Source organism: Podarcis tiliguerta (genome assembly GCF_965153285.1).
Source record: "Podarcis tiliguerta genome assembly, chromosome: 8".
Taxonomy (NCBI): Eukaryota; Metazoa; Chordata; class Lepidosauria; order Squamata; family Lacertidae; genus Podarcis; species Podarcis tiliguerta.
Window position 1 is genome coordinate 5,521,989 of NC_139541.1, and position 27,458 is coordinate 5,549,446.

Sequence of the window (27,458 nt, forward strand, 5' to 3'; positions counted from 1 at the left end):
GGCATGGGCAACTCAGACGAACCCTGGCTGGCTCAGCAGAAAGGCACTCACCTGAACAGGCCTGTACACGTTCAGGTAATGCAGCAGAGGGCACTGCATTTGTCCCAGCAAGCGGCTGAAGAAGAGGAGCACGTGAGACCTCATCCCCGTGGGATACTGGGGATCAGAAGAGAGACAAGAGTACTGCTACAGAGGGTCCCTTCGGAAGATCCTGCCCTGTCCCCTCCTGCCACCAGGCCTCAAGGAGCCTTGAGACTGACTCAGACAAGTCAGTGAGAACAGCAAAATAAAACACAACGCCAAAAATTAGGAGTTCAGTTAAGCACCCTAAAATTGCAAACAACAACAACCACCCAGAAAGCATAAAATAGCCCAGCAACAGCCCTTCGAGTTATGCCTAGCTGCTGCCTCCAAACACCTACTTGAATAGAGAAGGAAAAAGAAAAGGTGCCTGTGGGTTGAATTTATTCTGCAGGAGAGTTCTATGATCATCCTCATCAATAATGTTTATAAACCACTCAGTATGTAAAATCTTTATGGCAGATGAAAATGATGGACTTTTTGGAGCTGGCTGACCTGACTGGAAGAACCCGCGACCAGAAAGAAGAGGAATTTCAAGAAGATTGGAGGAAATTTAAGGACTACTTGAACAAATATTGTAATATAAAAAATTAGAAACTACTTGAAAGTAACAAACAGGCCTAGGATTAAATTAGGATATAATCAAATAAATGGGATTTAGAACACTAAGAAAAGTGAAAAACTTGGATTATAATTGGAGTTTATTTTAGTTTAATAATGATATTGGAAAGTTGTTACATTCAATTATAAGGAAACTGAGAAGGGAGGACTGGAGGAAGTCAATTAAGATGTTTATAAGGTTGGACTTTTAAAGAATTAAGTTTGTTTTCGTTGTTTATTTGTTTATTTTTGTTTATTTTTTGATGTATTTTTCTTTTTCTTTTTGTGTGTTACTCTGTTATGTGATATTCGTTATAATTATGGAAAATCTAATTTTTTTTTTAAAAAGTATGTAAAATCTTTAAGCGGCTAACGTAAAACACGGTAAGATGATTTAAAGCAGAAAAATGTCTCTACAAGATTTAAAACCAAAAATAAAAAGGAATACATCAGTAAAAAAACAGAGAAGCCATCAATAAAACATTGGCTATTGCATTTCAGCAAAGCAGACACTGCTTGGGCGGGAGGGAAGGCAGAAAGTACAGGACTGGCTCAGAAAGGAAGCTGTGGTACCTCTGCTTTTGCCAGAGTGCTGAGGGTCTCCAGGATTTTGTGCTGAAGCAAGTACTCCAAACAGGGTCCTGTCTCCCCCGATGGCTGCTTCTTTTCCTCGTACGCTAGGATATCCAGCATCTGTTTCAAGCGCCAGGGGATGTCGGTTTCTTTTGCTGGCTTGTTTTCATCTTGAGAAAAGACAATCAGCTTGTCACAAGCATACCCACTCACCCGTTTTTCATCAGACACAGGGATCTCATTCTTTCCTTTACCCAAGCACTGAAAAGATGGTTGAACAGCATCATAGAATCATAGAATCATAGAGTTGGAAGAGACCACAAGGGCCATCGAGTCCAACCCCCTGCCAAGCAGGAACCATTTTAAAACATTTTAATATGTTTTTGCTTTCTTCCCTGTTGTTTGCTCCCCTGGGCTCCTTTGGAAGGAAGGGTCTGATATTAACGTAATAAAAATAAATATCCAGAACTAATACCTGCAGGCCTCTCTGCAACTGCATGGCAAATTCTGAATAGGGCTAAAGAATCTGTGCAGCCTCTCAACCAAACTCTGATCCCAGAAGCTCCATAGCAGCTTTCCCCAACCTCCAGATTCCAAGTCAGCAAGACTGGAGGTCAAGGATGATGAAGTTGTAGCAGTTCATTAACATCTGGAGGACACCACACAGGTGGAGGCTGATTTATGGGCCAGGATTTGTTTTTTGCCAGTGTTAACTGGCTTTTATCCATAATTTTATTTATACAAGTATTTCTACTTGCCCTTTTGCAAAACAGCAGGGTGGTTCCCTCTTGGAAAATAAGGACTGGCCTATTCTATGGCATTTTCTCATACTATCATAATATACTCCTGCATTTCAAAGTTCTTCGGAAATGTCTGCTGGATCCAAAAGCTGTCATGTATCCTTAAAAGGGGGAAATGGCAGAAAACAAAACTAGCCCATTCTGTCCCTATAGATTCCCCTTTCCTCACCTTGATCTCATGGTTTGTTTGTTTTTTTAAAGGAAAGATTATCATTTTGATAAGAGGGTCTCCAGGGTACTTTTTGGGCAGGAAGGTGGGAGATAAGCATCTCAACTCCATATATAGCCTCATTTGAATGTGTGCCACACCGGTCTGACAGGTCAGGACAACTTGGGCCACAATTGTTTTCCCTTTCAGCCTGCATGTCACCTGCCTTCCTTCACAGAATCATAGAATTGTGGAGTTGGAAGGGACCCAAAGTGTCATCTGGCCCAAACCCCTGCAATGCAGGAATCACAACTAACTTAATCTAAGAAACTCCCTCCACCTCCATAAAATAACTGTGTACCATAAGCTTTGCGTTTCCTTCAATCAACAGTAAGAGCAACGGTAAAGGAAGTAGCAACGGCTCAACAAGAAGAAAAGCGAGGTGTGGCTGCACACAAAAGGGAGTGAGTGCTGGCATTCATGGCCACAGGGGTTCCTACCGGTGGTCTCCAGGTAATACTGGGTGATGCCCTTCCAGTGGTCCGTGAAGGCGGCCGGGAGGTCCAGGCGCGGCTCCTCCTGCGAGGGGGGGGGGGAGGAGAAAGCTGCTGTGAGGGTAAAGGCCCACGCTGTTCCCTTGCTTATATGCCTCCTCAGCAGTGCTGGATTTACATATAAGCCAAACAAGCTATAGCTTAGGGCCCCACTCTCTTGCCCCCCCCAATACTACTTCTTAATTGTATTTCAGTTCAACAATTATTTTGATAAAATACATTTTGTCATGTGCAAATGTCTTTAGATACCTATTAGGTCCATAAATTACCATATAGCATATACAGTAGAACCTTGGCTTACGTTGCCCTCGGGTAACGTAAACTTTGGGTTGCGAAAGTGGCAAACTCGGAAGTATATTTCCGGGTTTTGCCGCTTGCGCAGAAATGCTCTATCACGTTGCGCACATGCGCAGAAGTAGCACCTCCGGTTGCTGAAACCTCGGGATCTGACCGGAGCTCTGGAACGGATCCCGTCCACAACCAGAGGAACCGCTGTATTCAACACAAAAAACCAGTGACAGTTTGTTGTTGACAAAGGACAGCTGGACATATAAAGGGCCCTATCACCTTCGGTAGCTTAGGGCCTCATCAAACCTAAATCTGGTCCTGTTCCTCAGTCCACCCCGAAAGGACAGGCAGAGGGAAGAACAAAGAGGGCAGTGGTTTTCTAAGGAATGAGCTCCATCCCTGACCCCATCTGAGTGGGTTGCCTGCCAGCCAGGTAGCCAGTGAGCCAACCAACATGGGCCTGGCCAGGATTTTTGTGGGGGGGGGGAGGCTTTTGTTGGGGGGGGCAGAACCTCAGATTTGTATTGACGGGGGGGGGGGGGCTATGCCCATGCCAACCAATTAGGTAGTCAGGTAGCCAGCCAGGTAGCCTGACAGTCAGCTTCTTAGCCAGCCAGCCAGCCAACCAATCAATTCGTTTACCAGGTGGCCAGCCAGCCAGATAACCAATCAGGTAGCCAGTCAGCTCCCTGATCAGTTGATTGACCAGCCGGCCAGCCAGTCAGGGAGCCAAGCGGCCAGCCCAGCTCCGCTAGCCCAGCTCCGCTCCCTCGCCCCGCCGCTCACCGTCTCCACGGCCCGTTGCAGGAGGGCTCCCAGGCGGCCCAGGAGAGCCATGGCTTCTCCGCGGGAGGAGAGAGGAGGAGCCTCCCCGCCCAGGGCGCCGTCTGCGCCCTTTCTCCCCTCCGCTCGCCCGCGGCCGTTCCTGCCCAACCGTGGAGAGGGAGGGCAGGACGCCCTGATTGGTCCATCCGTGGGCGGAAAGGGGCGCGGCCTCCGCAAGACGTCATCGAGGCGCGACGGATTTGGCGGCGCGGTTGGCGGCCTCTCTGGGAGCTGCGCTTGTCTGTCTCTCGCGGCTGCCGAGCGGCCTCCGCTAGCCTTGAGGGCCGCCATGTCCTTGGCGCCGGTGCTGCGGGCTGGCAGGGCCCGCGCGGGACTCAGCTCGCTCAGGGTGGTGAGTAGGAAGCGGGGGGGGGGGGGGGAAGGCTTCCCTTGTGGACCCGCCTTTTTCCCTCAGAGGAGCGCAAGGTGTCGCCCGCCCTTGGTTCTCCCTCTCCCACAACAGCCCTGTGAGGTAGGCTAGCCCCCCCCCCCCAAGCTCCCACCCTGCGAGGTGGACGGGGAGGAAGGATGGCGAGCAGGCCCACCTCGGGTTGGAATTGGGGCCGCGTCGCTTTGGTCGACAGAAACCACTGCAGGAATTAATGGACTGGAAGCTGCCCCAGCCCCGCCCCCAACAGTCAATTTTCTTACCTTTTTAAAACAGCGCTTTGCAGATTGCTTGTTTTGCTTGCTGTATTTATATACCGCCGCAAAAGCGGTTTGGGTAAAGGTCATTGCCAAACGTAAGCATCCATCTGGAGAGTTTACAGTAGATGGCAAACATTGTCACCCAAGAGGCATTTTCTGAGGGGGTTTCGGTATTGAGGGGATTGTGTTTTTCGTTTCAGGGAAGTAGTGCTTTTAGCTAAGTGCAGATTTAGGGAATCACTTAATGAGCAGTTAAACAGTTGCTTAAAAACACACACACACATACGATGGAGTTGTAGGTTTACATAGAAAAGTCATTAAGATGCCTCAGATAAGGTTGCTAATATTGCAAGAAACCCTTGCTCTTTAATAATTGTCCTTTTTAAAAATATGATATGGAGAGGGGGTAAAGTAGCAGTCAGCTTTGTAACTGATGTGAAATGTGACACTGATCTCTTGTGTGACAGAAACTTGAGATTTCTAGTTGGTACCAATGGTATTGGTTTGAAATATTTATGCCTTGCTTTATCTTGAGACAAAATAAAGTTTGCTGTTGTCTGAAGACAGTTTGAGGCCTCTGCAGGCTTCCTTGTCAGACGTTGGTGCTGCTACTGAGAAGGCCCTGATCCTATTTAGTTCCTGTTGAACTTCAGCTATTTGGGAGCACATGTATCAGAACTTCGGTTATTGAAGAAGACAGATAAGACAGTAGATAGGGGAGAAGGTGGCCCTTAAGGTGTCCAGAACCTATAGAAAATTTTGCCTATTAAGTTGTTGCTGGCAATATTTCAGTCATTGTATGATTGTTTGAATCCATCTTAATTTGTGAATGTGACAATTGGTGACATGCTGGTATTAATGGTGGAATCTACACATATATAAAAACTGTTTTGAAAATGCTTTTTTAAAAGCGTTTTTAGAAAAACATTGAATTTTCCATTGCCATCTGGTGTCACATTGTATATCGCACTTAAAACACACTTAAAACGTTTTGTTTGCAGCTGTATAGCTGAGTCCAATGAAAAGAATCTCAGTTAAAATTGGGGAGAGTTCTGTTCATTGTAGGGAGCCAGTGTGATATAGTAGTTAGAGTATTGGACTAGGACCTGGGAGGCCAGGGATTAAATCCCCACTCAGCCTTGAAGCTCAGTGGGTGTGCCCCTGGGCTTAACCTACCCCATAGGCTTGTTTTACGAATTAAATGAGAAGCGGCAGAGCCATGTATGCCACCTTGAGCTCCTTGAGGGGAAAAGTTGGGATGTAATTGTAATTAATAACAATAAATAAATAAGTGTTCTGTTGCATTTCTGGTGAAACCAGTATAAAGCTATCTAATGACATCCAATGTTTCTTTTTGAAAAAGATCTGTCAGAGTTAGGTCAATACTGTGCCCCCCCTCCAAAAAAACCCTGTATAATGTTAATATGGCAGAATATTAAATCTTATAGTTAATTCAATCTGATTTTTCTCTTCTAGGCAAGGCTTCATGTGAGTTCCCGGTGCAGCCTACGGTATAACTGGCTGGCGTATTTTTTGGGAGAGAGAACTACTCCAAGGTTGAATGAATACAGCAAAGTCTTCACGGTGGATGGCAATCTACGAAGCGGCAAGGGCAAGCTTGCGCAGCAAGTAGCAGAGAAGCTAGGCATGTACTTCTGTATTGCTGTTGGAACTCACATATAATTTGTAACCTTTTGGGTAGTGGAATGCCCTCCTTGGGGCGAGGCTCACCTAGTACCACTGTTACATATCTTTAGGTGGCAGACAAAAGCATTCCTCTTAAACTAGGTCTTTTTCTATTCAAGCGGAGGTGGGGGATATTTTTTTGCCCACCCACCCTGTTTCTATTTACCGTATTTTTTGCTCTATAAGACTCACTTTTTCCCTCCTAAAAAGTAAAGGGGAATGTGTGTGTGTGTTATGGAGCGAATGCAGGCTGCGCAGCTATCCCAGAAGCCATAACAGCAAGAGGGATTGCTGCTTTCGCTGAGCAGCGATCCCTCTTGTTGTTCTGGCTTCTGAAATCCAGAATATTTTTTTTCTTGTTTTCCTCCTCCAAAAACTAGGTGCATCTTATGGTCTGCTGTGCCTTATAGAGTGAAAAATACGGTAATTTTTGTATCGGAGCTTTGGGTGTGAGTTTCTGTTGCTGTTTCTTTGGGAAGCAGCATAGAATATCTATGTACCAATGACAGCCCTCTTCATTCTGGTTGACTTTTGATGGGTTGGAGGGTTCATTTCACCCAGGCCTATTGCACAATTAACAAAACCATAGCAAATTAGTTGCAAGTTATATTTTCTGCGTCAAATCTAAATACGTGTGGAGATGAAATGGAACTATTGCATCATTGCATTTGTATTCCATCTTTTTCTCCAAGGAGCTTAAGGTGCATAGTTCTTCCTCTCTTCATTTAACTCCCACAACAACCCTGTGAGGCAGTACCTGGCCTGGGTCACCTAATGAACTTCATGGCCAAGTGGGTATTTGACTCCTCTTCTCCCAGGCCCTAGTCTGATACTCTAACCATTGTACGACACTGCCTGTCTTTGTAAACAGCAAACCACCTTTGTTTATAAATGTGTGCCGTATGTTTTGGCAGGAAGAGATGTTCCCTAATATGTGATGGAGGAGGAGAAATGCCTTGTATGAGAAAGTATCTGTCAGCTCTGTGGAATTTTGGTTGCTTATTTTAAGCATACTGTAATTAATATCTTGAAGAATCTGTTTATCAAAAACACTTTCTAAATTGACAAAAAAGATTTTTAATCAAGTTCTAATAACCTAGATAATAGGGTCTTAGTGTTATATTACACTTTGATCCATCCTGATCCCTCAGGACATAAGGTGTATAAAATAAACAAATATACAGCAGTGGCCATCTGGAGAAGATGGGATTTGAGAAGACTAGAATCATAGAGTTGGAAGAGACCACAAGGGCCATCGAGTCCAACCCCCTGCCAAGCAGGAAACACCATCAGAGCACTCCTGACATATGGTTGTCAAGCCTCTGCTTAAAGACCTCCAAAGAAGGAGACTCCACCACACTCCTTGGCAGCAAATTCCACTGTCGAACAGCTCAGGAAGTTCTTCCTAATGTTTAGGTGGAATCCTCTTTCTTGTATTTTAAAGACAGAGACCTCCAGTTGTCTTGCATTGGTTCGCTTCTGAAAAGTGGGTTTGGAGTGGAACGTTGTTGAAGAGTGCTGTGTAGATAATGTAAAGAAAGTCCTTGCATGTGTATAGAGACGCAATTGAGCTTGTATTCTGGAGTGGCTTAAGATGAACATCAATATCTAGCTTTCCCTTTCAAATCTTTGATTGCTCTTTCCAGGTTTGCGATACTTTCCAGAAGCAGATGTTCATTATGTGGACAGGGTCACAGGAGATAGAACAATATTGGATTCAAAATTCAGCGGTAATTGTAGCCTGGAGAAATTTTACAGCAGTCCTAAACACCCAGATGGAAACTCGTATCGGCTTCAAGCCTGGTTATTCAGTAACCGCCTCCTACAGTATGCTGATGCCCTGGAACACCTGCTGACCACAGGTAATGTAGTTCCTTTTGTTCCTAAATAAACTTACTAATTGAAATTTGGGTTCTGTTTAGAGAAAATGTGGCAAAATGAAAACATAACTGGGAATGCACAGAACAGCAGCCAGCCATAGTTGGTTCTTCAGTCTTCTTCAACCTGGTGCCCACCAGATGTTTTGGATTACAAGCCTCATTGGCTGCAGGCTTCCTGGACATTGCAGATACCAGGTTGATGAAGACTAGAACGTTTTAAGAAGCGATACTTGTGCAATTGCAACTTGCATGATTGAAGACAGGCTGGTTGAAATTTAGCAAATTAAATGCACACATGTTTTTTCAGGGGTGAATACTACTACTACTACTACTACTACTACTACTACTACTAATATTTTTTTATTTATACCCTGCCCTCCCCAGCCAAGACCGGGGAGATAATGGTGATGATGATGATGATAATTAATAATAATAATAAATTTTTTATTTCTACCCCGCCCTCCCCAACCAAGACCAGGGAGATGATAACAACAACAACAACAACAACAACAACAACAACAACAACCCATAAAAATGGGTTGGTCTGGTCCTGTTCACAAGTGACACTAAAAGTACCTTGACGACTTATTTTATGCCATGATGAGTGAATGTTCTTAACACAAAGATTGCAGCTAAGTTATTTTAGAACCTGAACTTAATGCCCCCCCAATAGCTGCCTATACTGCCTATATTGACTCAAAAGCCAAGACTGGTAAAGCAATGGAGATATTGCAAGAAAGTTTAAGAGCTTTTAAGACTGGTATAGCAATGGAGATATTGCAAGAAAGTTTAAGAGCTTTTAAACTTTCTACCTTCCTTGCTGGGCTAGGCTTTCTCGGCGTGCTGGCTTTGGAAGCCTGGGGACAGCCCTGTGAGATCTCATGAGAGCTCGGATGGCCCTGCAGAAGCATCCCAGAGCTAACACATTGAGCTGGCCTTGCCCGCTTAAAAGTTCTCTGCCTTGCTTGGTGGGCAAGGCCTGTTTGGGACACGTTTGTAGAAGAGTAAATAGGGTGGTTTGAGTACGCACATTTCTGCAAATATGTGCCACCCCCAGAACATAATTCCTGTACAAGATCTGATTGTACTGTACTTCTTCAGAGGTATTTTGAACAAATATGACCTGGAGGGTTGAGTGGTTTGCCAAAGCAGAGCGCTGCACTTCCTGCCAACTTTTAAGATACAACTGCAGGTTCTTCCTGTGATTAGCAGACCTTGAACATGTGAGCTTTAGGATGTAGTGTCAAGAAATTAATTATTGCATGCATAATGCTGCTTTGCAAACTGGGAGAAAATCATAATAAGCAGCGTTGAGGAGTGCAAGCTTTAAATAAAGGTTGCCTAAATAAATAATAATAATAAACACTTGGGACGTGGGTGGCGCTGTGGGTAAAAGCCTCAGCGCCTAGGGCTTGCCGATCGAAAGGTTGGCGGTTCGAATCCCCGCGGCGGGGTGCGCTCCCGTTGTTCAGTCCCAGCGCCTGCCAACCTAGCAGTTCAAAAGCACTCCCGGGTGCAAGTAGATAAATAGGGACCGCTTACTAGCGGGAAGGTAAACGGCGTTTCTGTGTGCTGCTCTGGCTCGCCAAAGCAGCGATGTCACACTGTCCATGTGACCCGGAAGTGTCTCCGGACAGCGCTGGCCCCCGGCCTCTTGAGTGAGATGGGCGCACAACCATAGAGTCTGTCAAGACTGTCCCGTACGGGCAGGGGTACCTTTACCTTTTTTAAATAAAAACTTAGCCTCGCTCTAAGCCCAAACTCCGTAACTTGTATGAATAATATGTGATGGTGTGTCTCATTCTGAAGTTGTGATCCCTTTAACTTCAGGGCAAGGAGTGGTTCTGGAGCGCTCCCCCTACAGTGACTTTGTGTTCTTGGAGGCGATGTATAAGCAGGGCTACATCCACAAGAGGTGTAAGTCATCATTTGAATGTTTTTATTTATTTTAAAGATTTATAACCCAGCCATCATTGGTACTGCTTTGGATTGGGGGGGGGGGGCGAACAAACAAGGCCCGTATCCTGTTGGAAGAAGGTAGGACTGCAACAGGGGAGCCCAACTCTAAGGTGTCTCTCTCTCCACTTTTCTCCCAGACCTGAAACTTACCTCCCTCTGCTCTGCCCATGACCACTGTGGTATTTGTGTGTGTGTTTGGGGGGGGGGTTGTGATATAGCATCATCATGTAAACAGAAGGCATTTACTGTTGGGTAGGAGTCTCTCCCAACCCTCCCTGGAGATTCAGGGAATTGATCTGGGATTCCCCCCCCCCCCCCATTTTTTTTTCCAATTCATTATAAATCTTTTCCCAGAAGTCTTTCACCTTGGGACACGTCCACCACATGTGGAAAAAGTACCTTCTTTCCCTCTACATTTCCAACATGTATTATCATTCATGTGGTAGATCTTTGCCAATTTTACTGGGGTTAAGTACTATACATCATTTTCATGATGTTTTCTTTTAATACAGTGCATGCAGTAAACTTAACCCCTTTCTTCCATAACCTTTCCCAATCTTCCAACATTATATTATGTCCAACATCTCTTGCCCAGTCAGTCATTACCCATTTAACTTGTTCATCCTTTGTATGCCACTCCAGCAACAAATTATACATTTTAGACAAATTCTTAACTTTAGTATCTAACAACTCCGTTTCCAATTTGGTTTTATCCGTTGCAAAACCATTTTTCTTATCAAGCTTATACAATTCATTAATTTGATAATATTGTAACCAATCCACTTTATCTTTAATTTGATCAAATGGTTTTAATTTAAATCCTTCATTATCTTCCAACAGTAAAACCATTTGTTTTCCATATTTAACTTTTTCTGGGCCTTTGTTTCCATTGGGAATATCCACCTGGGTGTTTTCCTTTCTAGGAGATCTTTGTACCTAATCCATACATTATACAGCGCAATCTGGGACTTTTTACTTGCAAGGCAGACACACTATGACCTCTGAGCTAGGCAATGAGGGAGCTCCTTGGCTTGTCCTTGTACGAAGAGTTGCTGTGTTCTTGGTGTGTGCTGATCTAACCGCATAGCTTCCTGGCTCTTGGGTAGGAGAATGAGGGAGCAGAGTTGCAGCAGGAGGAAGGGGACTTGCTGGGTCATCTGCAAGCAATTTTTAATTTTTTGACTCTCCAAAGGTGGTCTCACAGGCATAATGTGATACAGTGGGACATTTCAGTGCGCATCTGCTACAGAGTGGTTTGAATAGCTGGTGTAAAACTTTCCATTTTCTCTGCCTGAGACAAGATGTGCCTTTAGCTGACGAAAGCATTCTCTTGCTGGCTTTCTTTCTAGGCGTGGAGCACTACGATACAATGAAGGATCTTAGTCTTTCTGATTTCTTGCCCCCTCACCTGACCATTTATATTGACGTACCTGTCTCAGAAGTAATGAAAAGGATTGAAGAGAGAGGCAAGGTATGCTTGGTTTGGGCGGGCGAATAATATTGTGTTCAGTAAGCCCGCAACTTACACACATTTAACTTGTGCACATTCAGCTTTATCACCTTGGGAAAATAACAAATAAAGGAGGTGGAAAGCAAGAGAGTGTACAGCGGGGGTGGGGTGGGGGGAGACTCAGGCCATCCCACTGACCATTGAACCCAGTGTGTTTTGACTACATGCGATTTTGGCTTTAGGTGTGATCCCAGGGTTGTAACCCCCACATGAGTTGCGGGCGTAGTGTATTAGTCTGACAAAGAATGCTTCTTCTCCAGAAGTGTAGAACTTGTGGTGCCAGGATTGTTTTTCTACTGACAAATCACTTTAGGGTGTGGAAGGCTGTCCTCATAGGAATATATTACGTTTTAGCTCTGCGAGTCGGCTTGCTTCCTTATTTATATAAAGCATTTTTGCCAACCTCTTGAGCTGAAAAGGTTTGCAGAGTGGTTTACAGAAGGCGATAAAGCAAGGCAGCCCATGCCCCAGGGGCTTATAATTAAAACATACAAGGCTAAAGGAAAGGGGGAAGAGGAGGGAAGAGGAAAACAAGCCAACCCAGACACTGGTTGTTAAAGCGGCATGGTTTCTTCTTACAATGGCCAGGTGGAATGGGAACATTTCAGGGTGGGGGAGAGGAGCTGATCTCAGCTGAGTGGAAGGAATGAGTGGTTCCACTTCCATCTCCTTCTGCTCTAGCATAGTGGCGAGAACCATGTATGCCACCTTGAATGCCTTGGAGGAAACGGTGGGGTAGGAAAGCAATAAATAATAATGTTACAGAAGTGTCTTGTGGTGTGACTTTTCGTCCCCCCCCCCCCCCCACTGGTATTACTCAAGGGCAAGAGGGAAAGACCTGTCTCGACAAGTGCATCTTCTGACTTTGATCAGCAGTGCATTGGTACAAATGCAGTGGTACCTCGCAAGACGAATTTCCCTATGGGCTTGCTTCGCAAGACAAAAACGTCTTGCACCTTTTTCTTAAAACCATAAATACATTCCTATGGGAAACCGTGCTTCGCAAGACGAAAAATTCACAAGACGAAAAAACTCGCAGAACGAATTAATTTCGTCTTGCGAGGCACCACTGTACTCAACTTTATAATTCTGAAGCCTCTCTGGAAATTCTAGATGTTATAATAAAGGTGATAGTTAAATGACTTCAGCTGGTCAAATGAATACAGCAGCAGTAGCTTCGGTCACATTGAGTTTGAATGTGTGATTTTATTTTATTTTAAAGCCATATGAAAAGAAAATATCACCTGCGTATCTTCAGAGCATTGAAGACGGCTACAAGAAATCTTTCCTGCCTCAGATAAGGTTAGTACATGTTAACACAAAACAAGCACTGTTTAGTAAAACTGCTTGTACACCGGCAGCTTTGTGTCATACTGTTTGTATTCTGGTTTTTAATGTACGATTGGCTTTGGAAATTACAGTGCAAATCTCAGCTTTGCTCTCTGTCAAAGAACTGAAAGAAAAGAACTGGATGGTGTTCCCCTCTTGGGTGTTTCCATTCATAGGCTGATCTGTCTTTAACCCTCTTTGCTCTTTTTTCTCTGCCTTGTGCCACCCTTGCCAGGTTCACATCTGGCTGCACTCTTTTTGCCCCATTTCAATTTGCTTCTGGACTTCTACTCCCACATCTTCAGGTGTGGCCTGTCCTAGTTGGTTCTTCGTCTTCACACTGCATTTGTTTTTGCCCCCTTCTTGTCCTGTCCAAAACTACATCTTAATTTTGCTTTCCAAACAAGTCAATTTACACACCAGAGGGCCTTCTGGTGGTTCCCTCGCTGCGAGAAGTGAGGTTACAGGGAACCAGGCAGAGGGCCTTCTCGGCAGTGGCGCTTGCCCTGTGGAACACCTTCCCAGCAGATGTCAAGGCAATAAACAACTTTTACTTTTAAAAGACAACTGAAGGCGGTGCTGTTTAAGGAAGTTTTTAATGTCTGATGCTGTATTGTTTTTAATATTCAGTTGGGAGCCGTCCAGAGAGGCTGGGGAAACCCAGCCAGATGGGTGGGGTATAAATAATAAATTATTATTAGGTAAAGGGGCCCCTGACCTTTAGGTCCAGTTGTGGCCAACTCGGGGGTTGCAGTGCTCATCTCGCTTTATTGGCCGAGGGAGCTGGCGTACAGCTTCCGGGTCATGGGGCCAGCATGACTAAGCTGCTTCTGGTGAACCAGAGCAACGCACGGAAACGTCATTTACCTTCCCACCAGAGCGGTACCTATTTATCTACTTGCACTTTGATGTGCTTTCGGACTGCTAGGTTGGCAGGAGCTGGGACCGAGCAACGGGAGCTCACCCCGTCACGGGGATTCGAACCGCCGACCTTCTGATTGGCAAGTCCTAGGCTCTGTGGTTTAACCCACAGCACCACCCGTGTCCCTCTAAATTATTATTATTATTATTATTATTATTATTATTAATTATTTTCCTCCTTATCAAAAAAAGTGATTCAGTGTTACCTTGTTTCCTTCTAGTGAGACTTCTGAGGTCTTGCAGTATACCACAAGCGAGGCTGAACATGTGGAAAAAGTAAGTTGCCATGAGCTGTCTCTCTCTCTTTGTGTGACCTCCTTTGCAGGATCCCTTCCATTGCTCTCATGGTGGTGGAAGCTGCTTGTGTGTTTACTGTCCATCTTTCCAGCTTTGCCTTGTCAGGTTCAGGAAGGATGAAATAAAGTGGGCATGTTCAGAGAAGTGCAACTAGCCTAGCAGAGCATGTCGTTTCCAACACCCCCTGCCTGCTCGTTCTAGCCAGGGCGGGTGTGCGTGATATTTCTCCTTTATTCCATTGTATTTCCTCCCTCTTGGTTTCTGTGAAAGTGGGAGTGAACTAACTGCATCAGCTGGAAGCTGACAGGTCTTAGTGCAACAAGCCTTTCAAATAGGGAATTTCCCAGTCGGCATCCATATCAGAATTGGTTTTGCCACGGCTAAAAAAGCCACCTCTATTGGTCTGTCACCCCCCTCCCAACGGTATTACCTGGGTTATGAAGATGTTAAAGCAAAGATTATGGGATAATGCACACAGTGACTTGCGATCTCAAATCACACGCAGTCTGTAGTCCTCTGGCAGTAGGGGTACAATATGGGCATGTCTTTAAGTTAACATCTTACATTAAAAACCTGACAGTACCAAACTATCGAAGGCTTTTCACCAAAGCCAGCCTAACGTCTTTCCTTCTGCAGTGTTGGATGGCAGGTTGAGAGGCGTTCCCTACCAGGACAGACTTTGCTCGTGTGCTCAAGACATCGATTCCATAAAACATATTTTGCTGCCCTGTGCAAAATACGAGCAAGCCAGGGCTGAACTGATACTACCCTTGCTGGTACCTTTCCCGGGAAAATCAGAGGCTCACTATGTCAGGTTCCTATTGGAAGACCGGACAAATGCTAGAACATTAGCAGTGGCAAAGTTTTTATCGGTGGTTTCAAGAACTAATGATCCCTATATTCTGAACAAAATGCTTGTTTTAACCTGGAGGTAGGCTGTATGAATTGTGTATTGCTTTGTAACGATTTGTTGGGTCTCTGGACAGTAAATAAAGATGGTTGTTGTTGAATTGGTTTTGAGATGTGTTTATTGTTTTATCGATGTGTCAGGGATTCTTTAGCTGTGATTCCTGCATTACAGGGGGTTGGGTTAGATGACCTTTGGGGTTCCTTCCAGCTCTACAGTTCTATGATTTTAAGAAAAGCAATGTGGCTGTCCCTGGGGCAAGAGTTGCATTAAGCTTACAAAAGGCCTTGAATTCCTAGTGTGTTTTATCACACATCACCTCTTCCCCTGGAGTATTGGGGGAGCTGTAGGAAGTAGGAGGCAAGAATCTGTCCCTTCGACTTCCAGAGAGGTTCAGAGGAGAGTCTCCTTTCCCCTGCAAGTGATCGAAGGGACGGCTCATGGCTGAATGGAAGAACACCGCTTTTGCATGCAGAAGATCTCAGATGGCCTCCTTGGTGATACTGCAGTGTCTATGCTATGAAGTTACAGTGGTGCCCCGCAAGACGAATGCCTCGGAAGACGAAAAAACTCACAAGACAAAAGAGTTTTCCGTTTTCTGAGTTGCTTCGCAAGACGGATTTCCCTATGGGCTTGCTTCGCAAGACGAAACGTCTTGCGCCTTTTTTTAAAAAACCACCAATGCATTCCTATGGGAAACCGTCAATGCACATTGGTGCTTTGCAAGACGAAAAAACTCGTAGAACGAAAAAACTCGCAGAACGAATTAATTTCGTCTTGCGGGGCACCACTGTATTAATATTGTGCTTTATTATTTTTCTCTGCATGTGATGCTGAACTGTTAGCCACTTTGTGTTCCCACTGGGAAGGCAGGCAAATCACAGTATGATTGTGTCTTGTGATTGGGGCATTTCATTCCAGATGCAAAAACGTGTATATCCGAACTGCCCCCTACACAGACCATCCTTACCTTCCAAGCAAGGCAGAGATTTGATTGTACTGTAAACCAAAATATGGGGGGTGTGGGTGGGTGAGTTACTGGATATTGTCTTGCTGGGAACAGGAATTGCTCAGTCTCTCATTTCCTTTCTAATCACCTTGCCTGAACTCTGCACTTAACGGAGTTCCTTCTTGCAGATTTTAGACCAGGCACCCCCAACCTTCGGCCCTCCAGATGTTTTGGACTACAATTCCCATCATCCCTGACCCCTGGTCCTGCTAGCTAGGGATCACGGGAATTGTAGGGCAAAACATCTGGAGGTCCGCAGGCTGGGGGTGCCTGTTTTAGACTTTCCACCACATTTCAATCCAGTTCATTCTCCAGGTTAAGCTGATTTTTAAAAAACCATCTAAACTCCGTACTTCTGTGGTGCAGCATATACCCCTTGGTCATCTTGGCCTTGCAGCCTTGTGGTAGCAAAGAAGCTCAGATGTCCTTGTGGAGAGATGGCTGGTTGCATTGATGCTAATCCTTTTCTCTTGGCAGGTAATAGAAGATATTGAGTACCTGAAGTTCAACAAGGGACCTTGGCCCGAACAGGACGACGTCTCTTTTCATCACTTGAGGATTCTGTAAGGATGGACTTTCTAACTAGTCTAACTAGTCTCCTTTCATGTTGCATCTCTTGCTACAGAAGCATCTCAGAGCCGCCTACTACGGAGTGTGGCACAGCTTTAATGTTTCAGAATTGAATACATACAGCAGTGTTTCCTATATATTGGATTATCTTTTTTGCCCCCAATGCAAAATTACAACAAAAATTACAAACATAAAATCCAAAAGAAGAAGAAAAAACCCAAAACAAAACCATACCTACAAAGAAAACCATGCCATCATAATAATCTTTACGTACATATTGACTTCCTTCCTCTATTTTGAGACCTCAAATTTTTTAATCTTTCTGAATTGTTGTGTCTAATGTAAATTACCTCTATCTTTATACCTTTTGCACCATTTTTCAATTTTTTTAACCCTGCAAAGCTTCATTCGTTACATACCGCTATACTTACTCCAGAACAATGTTTTTTTCTTATATTCTTTAACACAATCCCATTCTTTTGCTAATTTTTGGCCTGATTGTCCCCTTAAGAATGCTATGAATCTTGCCAAATTTATATATTCACAAAGTTTAATTTGCCATTCTTTTATTGATGGGATTCCCCCCCCCCTTTGCAGTTTTTTTGCTATGAGCATCCTGTCAGCTGTTGTCGCATAGAGGAATACTTTCCTTTGATTGTCAGGAATATCGTTTGTAATTATGCCTAAAAGGAATGCCTCCTGTTTTTTACTAAAATATATTTTAAACATCTTTTTGATTTCTTCATATATTTCATTCCAAAATTGTTTAATAGGTCGGCATTCCCACCACATGTGAAACATTGTTCCTATTTCTTTCTTGCATCTCCAATAGGTCTTGGATTTATAAATTTTTGCCAACTGGATTATCAAGGCATACTCTTGATATATTTTTATTTTTTTATCTAGGATTGAAGTTGGAGGTGCTTCACAGTGGGGATTGCCTTCCCCTCGGGGGGATGCTAACCCTGGTTTTTTATGCCCTCTGATTAGCAGCAAAGAGCAATGACTTGCAGAGGTGCAGCTGCATTTCTGTAATTCTGTATTCATTTCTGTATTCTGCATTTCTAGGCCGTTCATTTGCTAGGTAGAGATGCCCACCCTGTGCAGAGGCAAAACAGAGTAGTGACTCGTGCAGAGAGGCAGCAAGCACCCTTTGAAGCTGGTACTTAATTGGTACTTAATTCAAGCCCAAGCCGAGGAAGGAGAAAAGCTGCCTGTCTATCCCCCTCTGTGGAACTCTGGCCTGCTTTTGGGTGGGTGGGTGGTGACTGGGAGCGGCCACCGAGACCATATAACACTGGTCTTGAAAGACCTACACTGGCTCCCAGTACGTTTCCGAGCACAATTCAAAGTGTTGGTGCTGACCTTTAAAGCCCTAAATGGCCTCGGTCCAGTATATCTGAAGGAGCGTCTCCACCTCCATCGTTCTGCCTGGACAATGAGGTCCAGCGCCGAGGGCCTTCTGGCGGTTCCCTCACTGCGAGAAGCCAAGTTACAGGGAACCAGGCAGAGGGCCTTCTCGGTAGTGGCGCCTGCCCTGTGGAACACCCTCCCACCAGATGTCAAAGAGCAAAATAACTACCAAACTTTTAGAAGACATCTGAAGGCAGCCCTGTTTAGGGAAGCTTTTAATGTTTAATAGGTTATTGTATTTTAGTGTTTTGTTGGAAGCTGCCCAGAGTGGCTGGGGAAACTAAGCCAGATGGGCGGGGTATAAATAATAAATTATTATTATTATTATTATTATTATTATTATTATTATTATTATCATCTCTGATGTTGATAGATTGAAAGGAGCATCTTCTCTCCTTACCCCCACCACCCAAAAAACCCTGTCATTCCCGCCCCCGGTGTGAATCCCCAAAGCTGCTGCCTTTTCAGTAAGCATAACCAAGTTGCTGTTGTTATTTTTTGCATGTTAGGGTACAGGACAAGTACAATGTGATCCTTCCTACTACTCTCCCCTTCTACATACCTGAAATCACAGTGGGAGGCCTCGATGCTGACAAAGCGTTTACTGAATACAAGGAGGTAAGAGGAGAACATTCAGTGGTGGTACAGTAAAATGTAATTTTGGAAGGTGGCAGAAGAGGAACCCCCAAGAGACACCCTGCATATTTAAGGTTTAAGGTCCAGCACGCTGGTACTTTTTCATGATGATGGGCTGTGAACCTTCGTCACTGTTCTTTTGGTTTTATGCTCGGATACTTCAGGTGCCTTGTACCTATTTAGCAATTTTTAAAATGAGGTTATTTGATGCTCAAACAGCTCACCTTTTAGATCTGTAGCCTGAGAGAGGTGGTGTTTTGCACACAAAAAATGTACAATTGGAAAAATTGGAAAAGTGGTATAATACCGACAAAAACAGTGGCTTGCCAAATTATTGGAGTATTACAATATATTCAGAGCAATGGGAGAAATCGGAAGGATCTCAAAAGAGAAGGCAGACAGGGACTGGAAGGTGTTTAAAGGATATTTGCAAAATCATATTGAAAAATCAGAACTCCTATTAGAATAAATAAGTTCCGTTATAAATACTGAAATACTAAATAAGATGGGTAACAATGTGTAACAGAAAAAGAAGTGGAAAGTTGGTTTAAAAGTGTGTGAAAGAAAGTAATAGAAGTGGAAAGAAATTGCAATTGAGTAGATTGGAAGTCTAACACAAGGGTGGGGTGAGGGATGGTGGTGGGGAAAGTATTTTTTTTAATGTACACTTATAAAACAATAACTTGTGCCCAATCCCCCCCCCCCCGAATTCTGAAACTTGCAGTTTTCTTAAAAAGAATTCTCTGGAGATTTGCAGCACTTAAACTTTGGCTCTCCTGCAGGAAACAGTGATGGCCACCAACTTAGATGGCTTTAAAAGAGGATTAGAGAATTTCCTGGAGGAGAGGACTGTTGATGGCTTACTAGCTATGCTCTGCCTCCGCAGTCGGAGACAACAATGCTTCTGAATGTCAGTTGCTGGGAACCACAGGAGGAGAGAGGGGCTTTCATCCTCAGATCCTGCTTGCAGGCCTCCCATAGAGGCATCTGACTGACCCCCGTGAAAACAGGAAGCTGGACTAGATGGGCCATTGGCCTTATCCAGTAGCCAGGCTCTTCTAATGTTCTTATGAGAGAATCAGAGAGGAGAGGGAATGGCTATCAGTCCGTTATAAGTCTGCGGGGTCAGTGTTTTCCACAACTTGCTAAAAAACCCTATGTTGAAAAACTGTGTTCAGTTCTGGTTGCCATCCCCCAAAGGGCAACCAAAATATCATGAAGCTGAAACAGCTCCCTATGAAGGATGGCTATCACCTCATGCCCACGCAGTCAGGCTTTTTCCAAGGAGAAAGGAACATTTTATTATGAGAACACAATTAAGAAGTACATGTGTGTTTGTGTGTGTGTGTAAGTGAGATGAGAACATGGCAAGAGGTGTATAAAACCATGCATAGTATAGAGAAAGTGGAATGAGAGCGGCTTTCTCTGCCTCCCATATAATGCTAGAACCTAATGGGGTCATAAGGGACGCGGGTGGCGCTGTGGGTTAAACCACAGAGCCTAGGACTTGCCGATCAGAAGGTTGGCGGTTCGAATCCCCGCGACAGGGTGAGCTCAAGTTGCTCGGTCCCTGCTCCTGCCAACCTAGCAGTTCGAAAGCACGTCAAAGTGCAAGTAGATAAATAGGTACCGCTCTGGTGGGAAGGTAAACTGTGTTTCCGTGCGCTGCTCTGGTTCGCCAGAAGCGGCTTAGTCATGCTGGCCACATGACCCGGAAGCTGTACGCCGGCTCCCTCGGCCAATAAAGCGAGATGAGCGCCGCAACCCCAGAGTTGGCCACCACTGGACCTAATGGTCAGGGGTCCCTTTACCTTAATGGGGTCATGCGGCGAAGCTAAACATTGGAGAAGCTGAAGGAAGGTTGTGGCAGCCACCACCTTTGAAAAGGGAATTGTTTATGGCTATGAGCCACAGCGACAATATTCTTCTGCCTGTTTTCCTGGAGTCGGTATGCCTCCGAATGCCACTTGCCAGGAATCTAAAGTTGGGGAGAAAACTGCTGTGGCACTCAGGTCTGCCTTCCCATAGCCACCTGGCTAGCCACAGTGGGAACTGGATGCCTTGGTCTGATCCAGCAGGCCTGCTGTTATATTTTCAGGGGAGTGATGACAAGAATGAAGCTGTGCCCTTACCCTCATGGATCTTCTGTGCTTTCTACTGCAGCTTCCTGGACGTAAATACGAACAAGGCTACAACGCTGAGGCTGGTGACAAATGGATCTGGCTGAAATAATGGGATGGTGGAGCTCCTGTTATCAGCCTGCCTTTTGTGTGATGCCTGAAGCTGGACCGACACGACCAGGTCATTGTAGAATGACCTTGAAAAGAACGAAGTCTAAATCGCCTTCCATGCAAAGTAATTCTCAACTGAATCCCATTAGGAAGACTGAGAAGTGATTGGCATGGCAGGTAGGCATGGCCCCGGGAATGTGGTCTTATCATCACAATGGTGGCTGGTCCAGGAGCTTGGCCGGATTTGGATGAAATAAAACCCTTTACTCGAGCTATTTTCTTAGTGAGCATTTTTCTTCGCACAGCACATAGTTAAACTATGGAACTCGCTCCCGCAGGAAGCGGTGTTGGCTGCCAACTTGGAAGGCTTTAAACGAGAATTAGACGCATTCATGGAGCAGAGGGCTATCAATGGCAGCCAGCCACAATGCCTGCATAGTCGGAGGCAGCAATGCTTCTGAATTCTAGCTGGTGGATTCAAATGTGATTGTGTTTGAATCCTGCTTGCAAGTTTCCCAATAGGGGCATCTGGTTGGCCACTGTGCGCACAGGGTGCTGGACTAGATGGGTCCTCGGCCTGATCCAGCAGCTTCTTCTGTGTCCTTTCAGCAGGTTGTATGTGCAGTTACTCGAAGGCCCAGTCTGGCTCAGAGGAAGAATAATGGGTGGTCTCAGAGTACCGTATTTTTCGCCCTGTAGGACGCACTTTTTCCCCTCCAAAAATGAAGGGGAAATGTGTGTGCGTCCTATGGGGCGAATGCAGGCTTCGCGCACCTCTCCGCAAGCAGCGGGAGCCCAGCGCTGGGGTCCCGCTGCTTGCGGAGAGTTGCCTGCATGCTGAAGCCTGCGCGCGCTGAGCTCAGCGCATCCAGGTTTCGCGGACCTCTCTGCAAGCTGCGGGAGCCAGCGCTGGGCTCCCACGGCTTGCAGAGAGCTGCCTGTTTGGGGGCTGGGGTCGGGGGAAGCTCGGACTTCCCCCGCCCCAACCCCGCGCCTGGGGGGAAAATATTTTTTTCCTTTATTTCCCCCCCAAAAAACTAGGTGCGCCTTATGGGACGGTGCGTCCTATAGGGCGAAAAATAGATTGCTAGTTTTCTCTTCTAGTGCCTGTGGTCTGTCTTAGAAGTGGCTGGGCAGTGTCTTTTTTTTATTTTTAGGAGGAACGTGCCAGGGAGGGCTTGAAAATTGACCAGTACCCTCTATCCTCATCCAAACGTTTTCTTAGCGAGCATTTCTCACTTTCTCCTGCATTGGTTACTTCCAGACTGGAACACTGCAATGCCCTGCAATGTGGGGATTCCCTTGTTCTTAATCTGGAAGCTGTAGTTAGTGCAGAATGTTGCAGCACAATTGCTGACAGAGTGAGGCCTTGTCAGCATAGAACACCTTTGCTCAGAGATTTGCACTGCTTGCAAGATCACATTAGCGCATAGATACCCACTCGATTGACAGAACTGACACTGTTACAGATTCCATATAATACTCATTCCGTATTTGTAAGAAATTGATTTTTTAGTGTGGCAGCGGCTACACTCTGGGATTCCCTGCCGTTTGATATCAGGCAGGTGCTTCCACTGTACTCTTTCTGGTTCTGTGCCCAGAAGATTTTTATTTAGACAAGGCTACCCAGACATGCGTGGGACGCAGGTGGCGCTGTGGGTAAAACCTCAGCGCCTAGGACTTGCCGATCGCATGGTCAGCGGTTCGAATCCCCGCGGCGGGGTGCGCTCCCGTCGTTCAGTCCCAGCGCCTGCCAACCTAGCAGTTCAAAAGCACCTCCGGGTGCAAGTAGATAAATAGGGACCGCTTACCAGCGGGAAGGTAAATGGCGTTCCGTGTGCTGCGCTGGCTCGCCAGATGCAGCTTGTCACGCTGGCCACGTGACCCAGAAGTGTCTGCAGACAGCGCTGGCTCCCGGCCTATAGAGTGAGATGAGCGCACAACCCTAGAGTCTGGCAAGACTGGCCCGTACCTTTACCTTTTACTTTACCCAGACATATAGAATATTGCTATATGTTTTAACCTGTTTTCAATTTATTGTTTTGCTTTAGGGTTTTTAGGGTTTTTACTAGTAATTTTATTGTTTCATTCTGTTTGTAAATCGCTTTGAGGTTTTGTTTCGTTTTTAATGATCAGACGGTGCATAGGTTTTATGAAATAATAAACAGAGAAGAGGCTAGAAAGGATTTAACAGTTTGGCGCAGCTTATACATCAGTCCTGACAAACAAATAACAAAGCAAGGACAAGACCTTTTTGAATAAAGCCACTTCACATTTAATTAAAAGGGGGTGGGGGTTAGAGAGGAAATCATTTTCACACAGATTCTGACATCAGCCGAAGTGGGTGGTGGAATAGGGTAGGCCGGTCTTCGCACTAGGAGGTCCTTATTTATAGATATGCTCACAGAATAGCAGTGAAAAGCAAGTAGAGGCCGGTGACTTCTAATAAATTACATTCTTTACATTTGCACAAAGTGGAGTGGCCAGGAGGGAGGAAATGTAAGGGGGGGGCAGCATGGCAGGGGCTGTGTGGAGGGAAAAGGTGTGAGCTGAACACTGGGCTCCTGAGCCAGGAAAGGCAGTTTCTCCCACAGCCCTGGGGAATGGCTCATTGGGCAGTCTCGGTGGCTGGATTTCAGGGCCAGGGTGCTATCCTGCTGCTTCCCAGATGTTTGGGGCTCCAGCTCCCTTGAGCTCCAGCCAGCACGCTGGAATAGTGCTGGGGTTGGTGGGAGCTGCCATCAAAAGCAGTTGGAAGGCGCCAGGTGGAGGGAAAGCACCTCTCTCGTCATCTTCCTGACTCAAAAGATAGACTTGCTTGGGCCTAGACTGCTGCTGCAGCTGCTGCTTTGATCCACCCCACCAAGGCCAGCGAACCCTTCCAGTCTCTTCTGCTCTCCTTCCCACAATGCAATGGCAGCACCCTTACTAGACTGAAAAGTGCCAGGACAGCATTGTGGGTGGGAGGTTTTTGCTGGTGCAGCACAGGACCCCTTAAGTGAGACAGGTAGGCCTGGCGCTGGTCTGGATTGGGGAATGTTCCTTGGAAGTGTGGCTTGAAGCAACCCTCTCCTCCTTGGCAAACTCTTCCCCCTCTTTAAATAGCCTGATGAAAAGTACCTCTAGACTTCAGTCATTTTACCAGTCAGTGAGAAGCCACCACTTAAGGGCTGGTAGATTTTGTGGAGGAAGGTGCTCACTGGGACAGAGAGAGAGATCTTTTCTGCCCCAGCAGAAACCAACCCATTTTGTCAACTCCCTGCTGATGTCTAGCAGCCTGTGCAACATTGGTTTGTGTTCCTAGAATCATACAGTCTGGAAGGGGCCCAAAGGATCACCTAGTCCAACCGTGCTGACTTGTGGGCCCTGGTAGTTCAACAGGCACGGGTGCTTGTGTATTGCACGCAACCACTTGTGTGCTCCCTGGGGCAGGGGGAGTGTGATGGGCAAAAAAGGAGCCTTGGCCTCCAGGAGGAGGAGATGGAGGTGGGCAGGTGCTTCTCATCTCTTGGTGAGCAGAAATGTGTGGCAGTGTAGAGACAGCTTAGTCTCCTCCTGTCCTGGCTCTCCCTGCTCAGTCTGGGTTGAGACTGACAGTTGTTTGGCTCATAAAGAAAGAAAGCCCATCTTGGTACGGAAAGCGACAGAGCAGCCTGGATCTTGCCCGTGAAGTGGCTGCACTCCCAAAGTGATCCTTTGCAGAGCCTGGCCTCTATGCCCAAGACAGAAGGGGCCGGCTAGGAGGCTCCTGTCCCTTGGCATAAATGCAGCTGCCTTGCATGACCTAAACTGGCTGTAGTAGCTTCTGAGAGACCAGGCTGTGGCTCAGAGTTGTGGGCCTTGCGGTGGCTGACTCAGAAGAGAGCTCTCACTCCTCCAGCATTTAGGGTTGAAGAAGAAGAGGAGTTTGGATTTGCTATCCCGCTTTATCACTACCCTAAGGAGTCTCGGGTGGTGCTGTGGGTTAAACCACAGAACCTAGGACTTGCCGATCAGAAGGTCGGCGGTTCGAATCCCCGCAACGGGGTCAGCTCCTGTTGCTCAGTCGCTGCTCCTGCCAACCTTGCAGTTCGAAAGCACGTCAAAGTGCAAGTAGATAAATAGGTACCACTCTGGCGGGAAGGTAAACGGTGTTTCCGTGCGCTGCTCTGGTTCGCCAGAAGCAGCTTAGTCATGCTGGCCACATGACCCAGAAGCTGTATGCTGGCTCCCTCGGCCTGTTGAGCGAGATGAGCGCTGCAACCCCAGAGTCGGCCACGACTGGACCTAATGGTCAGGGGTCCCTTTACCTTTAAAGAGTCTCAAAGTGGCTAACAATCTCCTTTCCCTTCCTCCCCCACAACAAACACTGTGAGGTGAGTGTGGCCGAGAGACTTCAAAGAAGTGTGACTGGCCCAAGGTCACCCAGCAGCTGCATGTGGAGGAGCACGGAATCGAACCCGGTTCACCAGATTACGAGTCCACCGCTCTTAACCACTACACCACACTGGTTGTGCAGGAGCAGGGGCATACCCAGGCTTTGCATCAAGCCACCTTCTCTGCAGTCCTTTCCACAGGACTAGCAGGAAGCTGTGGAGACAGGGCAGGTAGATCTGGGCACCTACGAGTGCAGGGTATGTGGAGGGGGAGGCACATAGGCTGCAGAGGCGGGCCTGAACTACGGGCATGACAGCAGCAGGTAAATGCATTCCTCTCTTCAGACACATCTCTATTCAGTCTCGCTGAATAGAGCTTGCAGGGTAGGTGGCAGGGGCCCCCAGATTTTGGGGTGGGGGGCAGGCAGCAGGTGCAGCACAGAAGAATGTTACAGCCTAGATGGGTGGGATGGCAGGGCAGAGGGAGAGCAGGAAACAGGTGCCACATATAGCTGGCCCACGACCAGTTTGCAGAAAGAGTGGGGAATGCTGGGGCAGAAACGGGTAGAGGAAGCTGGCCTGGAAAGGGAGATTTTGGCAGCGGGGAAGAAACTAGAACCATAGAGTCGGAAGTGACCCCAAGTGACCTAGTCCAACCCCCTGCAGAACGGGGGCCTGGACACATGCCTCGATTCCAAATGAAGCCCACCTCTGTGCCCTTCTCCATGCCTGCGGGCACCGTGGTAGTGGCTGCATTCCTCCTGTAGACAGCACATCTTAGAGAGTGGCCACAAAATACTTCGATTTGTCCAGTAGGGGCAGGAGCTAGCAAAGGAAGCTCTTTTTGTTTTTGCTGGGGAGGGTGCCATCACCCTGCTGCTTGGTAGCCATTTAGATGAGAAGCAGCCCCAGGTCACGTTCACTCCAGCGGAGGCTAGGCACGTCCAGTGGGCAGCTGAGTACCAATCACAAGGGGGTGGAAATCAGTGGGAGAGTGTGGCAAGGCTGCCCCTGTGAGAAGAGGATGCTGGGGCAGAGAGACCCTCTTCAGTCTGGTCCTGCTGCAGGGTGGGAGTCTGCCTGGTGCCATGATGCTCAGATCTGCCCGCTGGGCCAAGTCGGGGGCTCATTCTTGCCCAAGTTTAGAAAACCTGATGGGCCTGTGTGCCAAAGGGGGGAGAGGATGAATGATCTGGGAGTAAAGCCAGCAACGGAATGAGCTTAAGGGAGGCAGCACAGAACACCTTATCTCCACCTTGGCCTCTTCCCACCCCACACATGGCTGATTTTCACCGGGGTGGGAGTGGGGAAGGGACTTGGCACCCCCCACAGCCGCTGCCACATCCAGCACAGGGTGCTCACCACTCTTTTCCTGACCCACTTTTCCTCTGCCCCAAGAGTCAAGGCATGGCAGCCACCTCTGCAGTGAGGGCGGTTGGGTGGTGGTGGGGAGAAAGGAGCAACGTCCCTTCGAACGAGCTCGAGAGTAGCCCTAAAGCGTCTGTGATGAAAGACGGGTCGGCACACACGCACGGAGCGTCACGCCGGGCATGTCGGCTCTGCGTGGGGGGCTGGGATCAGAAGAGGAAGGCTTTCTTCTTCAGCTCGTTCCGCTTCCACAGGGCCAGCTTGCCAAATTCATCCGGTGACATCTCGAACGCACGCAGGAAATCCTCGGCTGACAGGTGGCGCTGGGAGGGGGAGAGAAGGAAGGAGGCTTGAGCATTCATTTATTTGTTCATTTCATAAGATTCATGAAACCACTCAAGTGGTTTGCAGTCAAGGCACACGAAAAGTTAAAATAACTTTTAAAAAACAAATGAAAACCTGAACCAACTTTCTAAAACATATGGGTAAAGGTAAAGGGACCCCTGACCATTAGGTCCAGTCTTGGCCGACTCTGGGGTTGCAGTGCTCATCTCGCTTTATTGGCCAAGGGAGCCGGCGTACAGCTTCCGGGTCATGTGGCCAGCATGACTAAGCCGCTTCTGGCGAACCAGAGCAGTTCACGGAAACGCCGCTTACCTTCCCGCTGGAGTGGTACCTATTTATCTACTTGCACTTTGACGTGCTTTTGAACTGCTAGGTTGGCAGGAACAGGGACCAAGCAACGGGAGCTCACCCCGTGGCGGGGATTCGAACTGCCGACCTTCTGATCGGCAAGCCCTAGGCTCTGTGGTTTAACCCACAGCGCCACCCGCGTCCCGTAAACATTTGGGTAGGCGCTGCAAAAGGGTA

General features: G+C 46.7%; 3 protein-coding genes across 3 annotated transcripts in view; 1 reads left to right on the forward strand and 2 right to left on the reverse strand.

The window, feature by feature from the left end:
- The window catches only part of FHIP2B (FHF complex subunit HOOK interacting protein 2B), a 20,951-nt gene extending 16,986 nt beyond the window's left edge, over positions 1 to 3,965 (reverse strand). Inside the window, exons 1-4 of the mRNA XM_083453913.1 lie at positions 3,831 to 3,965; positions 2,703 to 2,781; positions 1,255 to 1,424; positions 52 to 156 (exon numbers count right to left, since the gene is read on the reverse strand). Of these exons, the coding sequence (XP_083310039.1) occupies positions 52 to 156; positions 1,255 to 1,424; positions 2,703 to 2,781; positions 3,831 to 3,881 (405 nt within the window). The 5' untranslated portion in view covers positions 3,882 to 3,965. The remainder of the gene's footprint in view (positions 1 to 51; positions 157 to 1,254; positions 1,425 to 2,702; positions 2,782 to 3,830) is intronic.
- NDUFA10 (NADH:ubiquinone oxidoreductase subunit A10) lies at positions 3,880 to 21,140 on the forward strand (the record flags this gene model as incomplete). Its single annotated transcript, XM_083454107.1, has 10 exons — positions 3,880 to 4,221; positions 5,994 to 6,162; positions 7,850 to 8,065; positions 9,914 to 10,000; positions 11,392 to 11,513; positions 12,775 to 12,854; positions 14,024 to 14,078; positions 16,493 to 16,578; positions 18,508 to 18,616; positions 20,798 to 21,140. 10 exons carry the CDS (start codon positions 3,880 to 3,882, stop codon positions 20,864 to 20,866), a joined length of 1,335 nt encoding a protein of 444 aa, XP_083310233.1. The 3' UTR covers positions 20,867 to 21,140.
- Positions 21,141 to 23,116: 1,976 nt separating this feature from the next.
- DMTN (dematin actin binding protein) overlaps positions 23,117 to 27,458 on the reverse strand; it is a 73,674-nt gene continuing 69,332 nt past the window's right edge. The window contains exon 16 of the mRNA XM_083454199.1: positions 23,117 to 26,911. Coding sequence (XP_083310325.1) covers positions 26,798 to 26,911 — 114 coding nt within the window. The 3' untranslated portion in view covers positions 23,117 to 26,797. The remainder of the gene's footprint in view (positions 26,912 to 27,458) is intronic.